The sequence below is a fragment of the Perca flavescens genome, chromosome 15 (assembly GCF_004354835.1).
Source record: "Perca flavescens isolate YP-PL-M2 chromosome 15, PFLA_1.0, whole genome shotgun sequence".
Taxonomy (NCBI): domain Eukaryota; kingdom Metazoa; phylum Chordata; class Actinopteri; order Perciformes; family Percidae; genus Perca; species Perca flavescens.
The window spans coordinates 34727696-34741145 of record NC_041345.1 but is presented as its reverse complement, the minus strand read 5'-3'; the positions used below and the strand labels follow the sequence as shown (position 1 = coordinate 34741145).

The window sequence follows — 13450 nt, the reverse complement described above, 5'->3', positions numbered from 1 at the left end:
CTTACCCCTCCTACCAGAGGTTTAAGTAAACCAGAAGTCATATATAAACTCACCCCACCAGCAGCAGGACCAGCAGGATAACAGTCACAGGTTTAATGTTCATCCCATTCATCTGCATCGCAGTCTCTGATGTCTCAGAAAGTCTCTGAGAGTGTCTCTGTGGGTCTCTGTTAGTCTCTGAGTGTCTCCGAGAGTCTCTGTGGGTCTCTGAGAGTCACTGAGAGTCTCTGAGCGTATCTGTGAGTTTCTGAGAGTCTCTGATGTCTCTGTGGGTCTCTGTGGGTCTCTGTGGGTCTCTGTGGGTCTCTGATGTCTCTGAGAGTCTTTGTGAGTCTCTGTTAGTCCTGGTGGTTCTAGTCCAGTTCAGCCTGCAGGTTCAGGAGTTCCAGGATCTACAGAAAGAGAGACAGAGAAAATGATATTTAGGATCATGTCAGATTCCTAATAAACATGCATGAATGTTCATTATTATTTGCATAGAATGTATCTGATTTAGATATATGCAAACATGAAAAACCAGGCTGGCCGGTAAACTGTAAGTCCACCCGACTTAAGGATCAGATCTACATATCTGTGTTTATCTATACTGATCTTCTAGAGAAATGCTGACTGAGAAATCAGCAGGGACACATAGGATCTGCACATACTGATGTTTGCCGCAGATCTTTAACAAATTCTCCCCTAAGTGTCCAGTCAGTGGCCCCTGAATGTCCCCTCCCACACAGAACTACAGACACCAAATCGAAGAAATTTGATCGACAGCTTCTGGTCCAATGTCCACACAACATACTCTACTCTGCACAGAATAAAGAATGAAGACAACACCACAGCAACAACTCATAAACTCATAAACTGTCCAAGTCCAACTAAACAATCTGAAGTAATGATGTTTGGCCCCTTACTGCAGAGCTCTGTGATTCAGTCACAACTCTTGGCATCTGTCTGGACACCTCACAGCTGTGAAGTAGAGGGTGACACAGGAATCAATTGTCGCTACCATCCCGAGCCCATGAAAATACTCCGGTCATATCCCAATCACGTAACATGTATTACCTGCAGGTCTAGTTAACATGTATTACCTGCAGGCCTAGTTAACATGTATTACCTGCAGGTCTAGGTAACATATATTACCTGCAGGTCTAGGTAACATGTATTACCTGCAGGTCTAGGTAACATGTATTACCTGCAGGTCTAGGTAACATGTATTACCTGCAGGTCTAGGTAACATGTATTACCTGCAGGTCTAGGTAACATGTATTACCTGCAGGTCTAGTTAACATGTATTACCTGCAGGCCTAGTTAACATGTATTACCTGCAGGTCTAGGTAACATATATTACCTGCAGGTCTAGGTAACATGTATTACCTGCAGGTCTAGGTAACATGTATTACCTGCAGGTCTAGGTAACATGTATTACCTGCAGGTCTAGGTAACATGTATTACTTGCAGGTCTAGGTAACATGTATTACTTGCAGGTCTAGGTAACATGCATTACCTGCAGGTCTAGGTAACATGTATTACCTGCAGGTCTAGGTAACATGCATTACCTGCAGGCCTAGGTAACATGTATTACCTGCAGGTCTAGGTAACATGCATTACCTGCAGGTCTAGGTAACATGCATTACCTGCAGGTCTATGTAACATGTATTACCTGCAGGTCTAGGTAACATGCATTACCTGCAGGTCTATGTAACATGTATTACCTGCAGGTCTAGGTAACATACATTACCTGCAGGTCTAGGTAACATACATTACCTGCAGGTCTAGGTAACATGTATTACCTGCAGGTCTAGGTAACATACATTACCTGCAGGTCTAGGTAACATGTATTACCTGCAGGTCTAGGTAACATACATTACCTGCAGGTCTAGGTAACATGTATTACCTGCAGGTCTAGGTAACATACATTACCTGCAGGTCAAGGTAACATGCATCCTGCTTCTTACAGTGCAGACGCTTTGCTGCTTGCTCCTGCCTCTGCTTGCATATTTCTGCTGATAATCTTGCTTTCCCTCTGAGAGAAACTATGAGCAACGGCTCTGGATACTTATAAATCACTGGACTATACATTTTTTTATAGACAAAGTAGGCTATTGCCATTTTTCAACATTCTTCTGCGTCAGCGTGGCCTACAAATAGCTCAAGCCTGTCCTAAAGTGACTGTAGCTAAAGCTAATTAGCAGCAAGATGCCTCCCTTCTCCATGGAGGACTACTACAAACTCCTTCAGAAGATTGCAGTTCTGGAAACCAAAATTTACCGGTTAGAAGTAAACGTGGAAGTGAACAGATCTTGTGGAAATGACACCACTCTACCACTGAACCAAAACAATGGACAAAAGCATGCTAACACAAAAACACAAGTGGTAGTCCTCCCTGGAACTCTTTTGGTGCAAAGCCTAAGAGTAAATCATTTTCCTGGGAAATGGGAGGACGACTAACGGGCAGGACACAGCACCCTGAGATTTGTGATACGACCGGCCGGCCAGCATTACCATCCAGGCAGAGTGCCTCTTCAACCCCTGTACTTAGTAGGACACAGTCGTGGACAGCTGCAAAAGGGAAAAACCGCAACAAAATGCCTCCCCAACAATGGAGTGTGCAGGTGGAGAACAGATTTGCTCCTCTGCTGCAGGACCCTGGACATGACCTGGATTACGTCTCATCGTCACACAGCAGGGTAAGGACTGAGAGCAATTCTAAAAGTAAAAAACTACAGGGAAAGCTAATGACTGGGCCCCAAACTCTGATTGTGGGTGACTCTGCTGTAAAAGATATCAAAAGCAGTAATAACATCAAAATACTCTGTTTTCCCAAAGACATGGTGTCTGACTTGGCCCAAAGAATCACAGATATCGTAGCAGCACACCCAACTATTAAGAACATTATACTGCATATAGGGTCAAATGATGTTGTAAAGCAAGAGTCTGAAGTGCTGAAACGTGACTTTATGAATCTGCTGAACACAGTCAGCTCCCTAGATGCGAAGGTGTTCATCAGTGGCCCTATACCGCCAGTCAGAATAGGAGCTGAGAGATTCAGCAGACTGCTGGCACTGAACAGATGGCTTTCAACCGCATGTACCGACCATTCTCTGCAGTTCATTGACAATTTTAACATTTTCTGGGACCGCCTACTTTACTCTCTGCACCACCCATCTGCTCCTTCGGCCAACGGCACGAGACAAGATACATCAACACAAACAAAACAAGAGGAAGACACAACAAAGTGCGGCAGTGATCCACCACAGCCCCCACCTGAGCAAGGATTTGACTATGGGAGACCACAGAGCGGAGACAAGAAATCTCAACCCCCCCTTTCACCTGTCCAACACTCCTCAAACCCCCTTACCAACCCCGACGAGGACCCATCGCCCCCCCCCATTCCATGGGAGACCAAAGAGCGGAGATGAGAAATCTCAACCCCCCTTCTCACCCGTCCAACACTCCTCAAACCCCTTTAACAACCACGACGCCTTTGAGGATGCCTTTGAGGATGCATCGCTCTCTCCTCTTTCCCCCATCCCCATATTGGAGTTCACTGACCAGATGAAGCAGCTGGTGAATGCTGGAACTAAGTATGCCCCCCTTCCTTCTCCCATCGTTCGCCCCCAGCAAAAAGTAAAACGCCAGGCACCTCTGCCCCCTCAGGGGCGGCAGCTAACTCCTTCCCCCAAACTGATAAGGATGCTTGTGTGCAAAATGCAGCAAGCATTAACTGATATGGGCCGGGTCCAGGCTGCATGCCTAGTAGCACTCATGACTTTTTCCAAGACAAGCCTGGGCCATGTGTATCAGATTCTTCCACAATTTATGTTGTGATAGGTAATAGAAAAAGAATAACAAATAAGCACTTAACGGCAAACTTTGCAAATTTAGCATCCATTCCTCGTCAGCCACAGTCGGTCACAAAAAATTAAAACACACTAACACTAGCACTACTAAACGTTAGGTCTTTGGCAGGAAAATCATTTTTAATCAATGATTTTATTATTAAGCACAATCTTGATTTTATGTTTTTAACTGAAACCTGGTTGGACCATAATAACTGTGCTGCTGTTCTCATTGAGTCAGCCCCCCCTAACTTCAGTTGTATGAGTGAGAATAAAGTGAATAAGAAAGGAGGTGGAGTCGCCATTTTGTTTAATGACTCATTCCAATGTACGCAATTATCTTATTGAAATGTTGCTTCTTTTGAATATGTGGCTCTTCAGCTAAGATCCTCCCCTCAAGCAATACTTCTAAATATCTACAGGCCACCTAAATACTGTGCAAATGTATCTATAATCTATAATCTGTATTAACTTTGACTGTGTAATTATTGCTTGTGATTTTAACATTCATGTTGACAAACCCCAGGACCGAGGGACCAAAGAACTGTGTTGTGTTTTTGAGAGCTATGGACTGACTCAGCATGTGACACAGCCCACGCACAATAAGGGGCACACTCTGGACTTGATTATCTCCAAGGGTCTGAACATTTGCAAGGTTGTGGTGACTGATAGGGGTGTGCCAAAAAAATCAATTCACAGAAGAATCTAGATTCTCATTTGCAACGATTCAGAATCGATCTGAAATGTTCAAGAATCGATTTAATAAATAAATAAAATCAGCTGGCTGTTCGCCTCCATTTTTGTAACTAGCCTATATGGGACGTCCGGACGTAACCACACCGGCGGTTTTTGAACGTGAGCGGCAAATCACTAAAACAAAGGGGAAGCAAATATGGATGAGAGGGAGATCCAACCAGCCCCGTCTTCACTTAAAGCTAAAGTTTGGCGTCATTTTGGTTTTTAGCGAATGCCTGGAAGCACTGCGCTGGACATGACACACACAGTGTGCAAGCTTTGCAAAACGAAGACCAAGTACTTCGGCAGCACAACAAATGCGCAGGCTCATATTACTAGACATCACCCGGAGCTCAGCGACACGGAGCAGAGTCAGCCGCCAGCTGCAGACCAACGCACACTGCAGTGCTTCACGAAACTCCGAGAGGGCAAAAAAAATAACTCGGTCTATCTTCTGCTTCATCACCAAAGACCTAAGGCCTTAGAGTGTGGTGGAGAACGAGGGGTTTGTCTGCATGTTACAGACAGCGGAGCCGAGGTACGCCATACCGTCCCGCAAGTTTTTCACTGAGACAGCTGTGCCACAGCTTTACAATGAGACTAAAAGAAAGGTTGCCAGTGCCCTAACCAAAACGACCAGGGTGGCACTAACATGTGATGCATGGACATCAAGAGCAACCAAGTCTTTTGTGACATTCACCGCTTACTACATAACTGATACGTGGCTGCTCGAATCCCTTGTTTTGCAAACTCATGTGATGCACGAGAGCCATACAGCCGTAAATGTCAATGCCATGTTTCACTCCGTTGCTAATGAATGGGAGCTGACTGTCTCGGATCTGGTGATTGTGACTGATAATGCTGCCAACATGCTCACCGCTGCACAGATTGACAACTTGGTACACATTACATGTTTTGCCCATACTCTCAACCTGGCTGCACAACGAGCTCTGAAGCTCACCACGGTGTCACGACTGCTTGGGAGGATCAGGCGAATTACTGGTTTCTTCCACCGCAGCGCCATTGCAAATCATGAACTGCTGGAAAAGCAGAAACTTCTGCAGTTACCGGTGCACAAACTGAAAACGGATGTCGCTACACGCTGGAACAGCGCGATGGAGAAGATAGAACGATTCCTAGAGCAGCAGCCTGCTATTTGTGCCGCGCAGATCTCCCCCCACGTGAGAAAATCTGGAAGGGACATCTCCACTGCTGAGGAAATAGCATCGGCGCTGAAACAAATGAAAGACGCAACCCACATAATGTCAGAGGATTCTACGCCTACACTCTCAGTTATTGCTCCTTTGCATGCTCAATTGCTGCACGACACGGAGGCAGTTGGCGTTGCTGCTGACACACCAGTTATTCGGGAAATCAAACTGGCAATCCACAATGATCTGGCGAAAAGATACAATTCTGCACAGGATAAGCGCATGCTGTACTCTGTTTCCTTTTTGGACCCCAGATTCAAGGCCCTGCCTTTCCTCACTGAGGAGGACCAGCTGGAAATCCATGCCAATGTACAACCCCAAATCAGAAAAAGTTGGGACAGTATGGAAAACACAAATAAAAAAAGAAAGTACTGATTTCTAAATGTACTTTGACTTGTATTTCATTGCAGACAATGTGAACACAAAATATTTCATGTTTTGTCTGGTCAACTTAATTTCATTTGTAAATATACATCCTTTCCTGTCATTCAGACCTGCAACACATTCCAAAAAAGGTTGTGACAGGAGCAATTTAGGGCTAGTAATCGGGTAAATTGGTTAAATAATGATGTGATTTGAAACAGGTGATAAAAATCAGGTGAATGTAATTATGATTTGGTACAAAAGCAGCATCCAAGAAAGGTCTAGTCCTTTAGGAGCAAAGATGGGCTGAGGATCGCCAGTTCGCCAACAAATACGTGAAAAAAATGAAATGTTTAAAAACAATGTTCCTCAAAGAAAGATAGGAAGACATTTGCTTATTTCACCTTCAACAGTGCATAGCATAATTAAAAGATTCAAGGAATGTGGAGGAATTTCAGTGCGTAAAGGACAAGGGCGCAAGCCTAAGCTGACCAACCGTGATCTCCGATCCCTCAGGTGGCACTGCATCAAGAATCATCATTCATCTATAAGCGATATCATCACATGGGCTCAGGACTACTTTGGCAAACCTTTGTCAAGTACCACAATACGTAGTTACATCCACAAATGGCAGTTAAAACTGTACTGTGCCAAAAGGAAGCCCCTATGTTAACAGTGTCCAGAAGCGCTGTCGACTTCTCTGGGCTCGGAGGCATCTGGGACGGACCATCACACGGTGGAAACGTGTACTGTGGTCGATGAATCAGTATTTCAGGTATTTTTTGGGGAGAAATGGACACCGTGTGCTCCGGACCAAAGAAGAAAAGGATCATCCAGACTGTTACCAGCAACAAGTCCCAAAGCCAGGGTCTGTCATGGTATGGGGTTGTGCCAGTGCCCTTGGCAAAGGTAACTTGGACTTCTGTGATGGCACCATTAATGCTGAAAAGTACAAAGAGACTTTGGAGTACAATATGCTGCCTTCAAGAAGACCTCTTTTCCAGGGACGTCCATGCATATTTCAACAAGATAATGCAAAACCACATTCTGCACACATTACAAAGTCCTGGCTGCGGAGGAAGAGGATACGGGGACTTGACTGGCCTGCCTGCAGTCCCGATCTGTCTCCAATAGAGAATGTGTGGCGCATTTTGAAGCGCAAAATGCGACAACGAAGACCCCGTACTGTTGCCCACCTTAAGACTTGTTTGCAGCAAGAATGGGACAAAATTACACCTGAAACACTTCATCACTTGGTGTCTTCAGTCCCTAAACGTCTTTTAAGTGTTGTGAAAAGGAATGGCAACATTACAAAGTGGTAAATGCTTTACTCTTCCAACTTTATATGAAATGTGTTGCTAGAACCAAAATAGGAATTTTGTTTTTTTGAAAAAACAAAACAATAAAAATCATGAGGAACACATTAAATTATGTGCTGTTGTATTGTCTGCAATGAAATACAAGTCAAAGTACATTTAGAAATAACTACTTTCTTTTTTTATTTGTGTTTTCCATACTGTTCCAACTTTTTCTGATTTGGGGTTGTAGTTGCAGAGGCTGCAGCACTTGAGGTAAATTATCTGTTCTTGAGTAATATATATTTTCTAAAATGTGTAAGACATTTATGCTTGCTGAAAATGGATGTAATATTTAAAGGTGTTAACTGTAATCTTACACTTCAAAATAATAACTTAAAAAGGATTAAATTCATCACAATTATGTAAGTATCTAGGAAATTTGCCGCGGGGCGAGGGCTTCGATAACCTCTCTTTTTTGACCATACATGTGTTTGCATCCCTGTAATTGATTATGACTGACATGATTGTTGAATTGTTTCTGTAGACACAAGTGAACTCAGAAGAGGCTGAAGTTGAGTCTGAGACACCACAGCAAGAAGAAGGCCCTGCTCCAAAAAGAAGGCCCTCTGCACTGGTCATGCTATTGGGCAAGACATTTACTGAGGTCAGTGTTGTCCGTAGATCTGCCAGCTCCAGAGCTGAAGAGGAACTGAAGAAGTATCTTGAAGCCCCTCCCCTTTCTCTGTCAGAGAACCGGCTCAGCTGGTGGAGGACCCATCAGACAGCTTTTCCTCTCTTAGCTGGACTGGCTAAGCGATACTTGTGTATCCCTGGCACTAGCGTTGCAGCTGAGAGAGTTTTCTCCACCACTGGAGATATAGTGACAGCACAGCGAAGCAGTCTCACTCCTGCACATGTTGATCAGCTTCTTTTCCTGCAAAAGAACCTGAATGTTGCATCTGCAAATGGACAGTAACCTTGGACACAGTTCATGTCCAGTTTTTTTCATGATTTGTTGAACAAAGCACAGTTTACAGTTCTATTGTTGCAAGAGACACTGTCATGAACATTTCAGAGACAGGTAGCTTAGGGGTACTATGTTTCATTTTGAAAGAAGCACTTTATTTTCATAACTTGTTATTCTTTAAGTTACTGAGTCTGACTGAGAAATATAGATGTTTTTTTGTCTTCACCGGTTGTGTTCTACATGATATTTGTGGTAAACTTTTTCCTTGGAAAAGCATCTATTTTCAACCATTTTGTATTATGAAGAAGCACTTTATTTTTTGTTCCAACTTATTTTATAGCTAGCTACTAATGAGTAGCAATTGAGAACCAGACAATGTTTTTGATAAAAAGGCACTTCCCTGAGAATTCAGCTTTTCTCCTCCACACCCACCCTCTGAGGGATCTCAGTCACTTAGAATAGTAGATAATTTCAACTGTAAAATTACGAATGTTATTGATGCTATTGCTCCCACTAAGGTCAAAGCTGTCTCTGGTAAGGAAAGATCTCCATGGAGACATTTTATAGTTGTGAGAACAGAAAAAGAGAGTGTCAAAAAGCTAAACGCAGTTGGTGAAAATCTAATCTCCAGATCCATTATAACACTTATAAAGAGAGACTTCGCATTTATAATTTGGAACTAAGGAATGCAAGGCGGTCCTTTTTCTCTGACATTAACAATAATAATTCACGTGCTTTGTTTGCTACTGTTGATAGATTAACAAACCCTCCAGTACCAGTAGCATCTGAACTGTTGTCTACCAAGGCTTGCAATGACTTTGCCTCCTTCTTCACAGACAAAATTCAGAAAATTAGACAGTCAGTGCTTCCATATCAAGTACAGGATATGTGTTGTCACAGTGTGCACGCAAAACAAATTCCAACATGACACAATTTCATACGATCAGCCATAACAACCTGGAAGACATTATACAACATCTGAAAACCTCCTCCTGTTGCCTTGATATTCTACCAACGGGTGTTTTCAAAAATGTTTCGAATTGTTTGGCTTCTGATCTTCTACAGATTGTAAACACATCTCTGCTCTCAGGTATCTTCCCACAGGCCCTGAAAACTGCAGTCATCAAGCCACTCCTAAAAAAGAACAATCTAGACACGACACTAATGAGCAACTATAGGCTGATATAAAACCTTTTTTAAAAAAAAACATTTTTAAGCAAAATCATAGGAAAAGTGGTTTTTCAACAACTCAACTTTTTCTTATCGCTAAACAACAGTTTTGATGCCTTCCAGTCAGGTTTTCGACCACACCACAGCACTGAGACAGCTCTCGTTAAAGTCTTTAATGACATCCACTTAAACACAGATAGTGGCAAAATTTCAGTCTTAATATTACTTGATCTCAGTGTTTGATACGGTAGACCATGACATATTACTTGACCGATTGAAAAACTGGGTTGGTCTTTCTGGCTCAGTACTAAAGTGGTTTGAATCCTATTTAAAGAATAGGGACTACTTTGTGTCTATAGGTAATTATACATCTGAGCATACAAATATGACGTGCAGAGTCTACATGCTTCCACTGGCTCAGATTATGGAAAACAACAAAATAAATTACCATAGTTATGCGGATGACACACAAATTTACATAACCTTATCGCCAGGGAATTATAGCCCAATACAACAATTAAATATGTGCATTGAACAAATTAACGACTGGATGTGCCAGAACATTCTTAAATTAAATGAAGAAAAAATGGAGGTGGTTGTTTTTGGAGCAAAAGAGGAACGATTAAAAGTCAACGCACAGCTTCAAACGACAATGTTAAAAACAACAGACAAAACCAGAAATCTTGGTGTAGTCATGTACTCAGACCTGAGTTTTAAAAGCCACATTAAGACAATTACAAAATCAGCCTATTATCACCTTAAAAATATATCAAGGGTTTGAGGACTTATGTCTCCGTCCTGCTCCCGTTGATTTCTATGCTCTATTCCGTCCCTATCACCTTACCAACACTGAGATTGACTCCCGTTCCGAAAAACTTGTCACCCTCTACTGTGTAGTGAAGGGCAGCTTGTACCAGCGTAGAATCCTAGCCAATTTCAAGCCGTTTTTATCTGGCTGGACCTGGAAATAATTGTTCTCTCAGCTTGATGATTGTAATTCTCTGTATTACCGTATCCAGACTCCAAATGGTTGAAAATGCAGCCGCTAGACTTCTAACTGGCAACACATCACTCCTGCCTTGCTCCACAATACATAATGGACCTGTTGCTGAAATGTGCTATACAAATAAAGTTGCCTAAATCCACCATACACTTTAATGTATAGAACTTGTGGGTGTTGTTGTGTTTTATATGGTTTAAAGTCTGCTTCATAGAGAAAACCCTGTAGGGCTATTTAATGTTCCAGCTGATAGATAACGATAATCAACTTCAATGTATAGAACTTATTTGTCTTGTTTATGTTGTTGTGTTTTACATACTTTACACTGATATGGACCTGAAATAAAGTTAAATAGATAAACTACAAAGGCGACTTCATAGAGAAAACGCTGTTTTTAAGATTCGGCTGATTAATAACACAGCATCATAGAAAATGCAGTATTTCAAGTTGAACCTGATCATAACACAGAGCTTTCTGTGCCAGACTTCATAGAGAAAACGCTGTTTTTAAGATTCGGCTGATTAATAACACAGCATCATAGAAAATGCAGTATTTCAAGTTGAACCTGATCATAACACAGAGCTTTCTGTGCCAGACTTCATAGAGAAAACGCTGTTTTTAAGATTCGGCTGCCTCGGGTCTGTAAATGACTAACCTTGCTGATCTGAAGTCTACAGCCCACCTCCACCTGCGACCCGGGTCCGGTGTGTGACGTCACCCCGCTACACGGTCAATAATAGCTTATTATATATATAATAGGTTATTTTTGATCGTCTTCAGGACATCTGGCCGCCACACTCAACTTTATTTCCGCGTTTAGAGCAGAACACAGCGCAAGACACCCGGAAGCAGCTGCGGCGGAGAGAGACAGCCAGAAACAGAAAACCGTCCAACTCTGACACTCACCGTGTGCGCGCGCCCCTCCCAGATACTGGCTGTCAACAGGAAGTGGAACGTTACAACTGCAAACAATGTGCCCCCCCCTTCTGAGGCTCCGCCCCCTAACTCTGACCGCAGGTAATCGGAGGTGACGTCAGCAGGTGATTTCCTGCAGGAACACCCCAACATGTTACATAACATATACCCTACTAATCACCTTGGTGCTAGATGAGCCCACATGGACTCTTCCTGTTCATTTTGTAAACAGAATATTGAAACAATATCTCACCTTTTCTATGATTGTGAAGTATCCAAAAGATTTTGGACAGATCTGGAGTCAGAATATATAGGCTACTAATCATTTGCACAAATTAACAATTGTACTCTTTGCCTTAAAAGTAAGCAGAAGATAACTCAGGAAATTTACCATGAAGATCCATTTTCTATAACGCTAGAATATGAAGCGTAAATATCTCTTTCACTGTGTTCCTCCCTCTTTCTCATTGGCTAAAATATTAATTTCCTAAGTCATATTAACTTCCACTAGTCGCTTTTAATGCAAAGTGTACAGGTGTTCGTTTTTGCAAATGACAAGTGACTCATTGAATGGTTTCATAAAGAGCAGTAGTTCATAAATGTATATTTTTAGACTATCATTTAGTCTGGCCGCTATTATCTGTCACGCTTTTTCTCGTGTTTTTTTATTTTTTATAGAGGACGAGTTTCCTTCTTTACATATTATATGCCTTGCTCTCTGGTATATATGGACATAGAAAATAAAGACACTGAAGAAATTGCACTGTAAAATCTAAAAACTATAAATTCCATGCACACTATAAACATGAATGGAACAGAGTATATTCATCAGTTATTTCCCCCCAGGCAAAATATAAGGTCAAAAACCATTAAGGTGTCCTCTCCCTGTTGTTACATGAATGTACAGTAGCCTACATCACTAGATAGTTACTGGTCCAGTGAACTAAGTCTATCATTTGGGAGGATTGTACAGTTAGGATATGTTCTTAAAATTGTACAATCCTCCCAAATTATAGTCCCAGTTTACTGGACAACACAAATATTGTGCTAAGAATGCCAAATACAATGCACATGGAAGCAGAACAAACATGATCCTTATTGTTAAAGAAAAAAAAAAGAAATTATAAACTAAAATAATTTAAGGTGCATTGGGGAACTATAGAAATGTACAGCATTGTATGTATTGCCCTTAGTAACAGACTTCATTTAAAACTCATTTGAAATGTTATCAGCCTTTTCTAATTATCTCAACAACTGCCATAATATATTCATCATATTCATAACTTCTTACAACAATATGAACAGCAGTCTTCATACAGCAATATAACAGTAACAATGACAAATTTATAATTATAGAAAAAAATAATGGTCACAACTTTAAATAATAACAGTACTTAAATGAACAGCAATATGCACCTGTTGTATTTTAATCCAGGCTGATAACAAAAGGGTAAAACCACTGCTGAGTGAACAGAAAAGGTTCCAGGATTAAATAAATCCTGGCTGTTAGCCTGGTCTGGAGCAGGCTAGCTGCACAGAATAAATCTCCATGGTGATTTATGTGCCTTTGCTTTCGTTAAACCGAGTCAAGGCTAAATTCATCCAGGATAACCAGGAAATCACGGCTTAATCCCTTATCTTGGTTTTGTGAAACAGGCCCCGGATGTCCATGTGCTATTACTGTTTACCTGATTCTCTCTATACTGCATTTAGTCATAAAAACAGACAGGAAAACAGCTAGTCAGTTCTGTAGACCAATCAGATGGTCAACATTAATCCTAATCTACACCCGGAAATATTAAAAACAAACCATTAAACACACTCTATTTTACCATCGACTTACAATGACACATTATATATACTGTATAAAACTAATTATTATATCCATACTGAATGTAAAAACATAATTTCATACACACACACACACACACACACACACACACACACACACACAGACAGAT

General features: G+C 41.7%; 1 protein-coding gene across 3 annotated transcripts in view; it reads right to left on the bottom strand.

Annotated features, from left to right (window-relative positions):
* The window catches only part of LOC114570339 (globoside alpha-1,3-N-acetylgalactosaminyltransferase 1), a 34594-nt gene extending 23037 nt beyond the window's left edge, over positions 1 to 11557 (bottom strand). For 2 of the 3 annotated variants that reach the window (XM_028600622.1, XM_028600624.1), the window contains exons 1-2: positions 11230 to 11468; positions 54 to 392 (exon numbers count right to left, since the gene is read on the bottom strand). In XM_028600622.1, coding sequence (XP_028456423.1) covers positions 54 to 118 — 65 coding nt within the window. In that variant the 5' untranslated portion in view covers positions 119 to 392; positions 11230 to 11468. The other variant, XM_028600623.1, reaches the window with a different exon arrangement.
* Positions 11558 to 13450: the final 1893 nt, after the last annotated feature.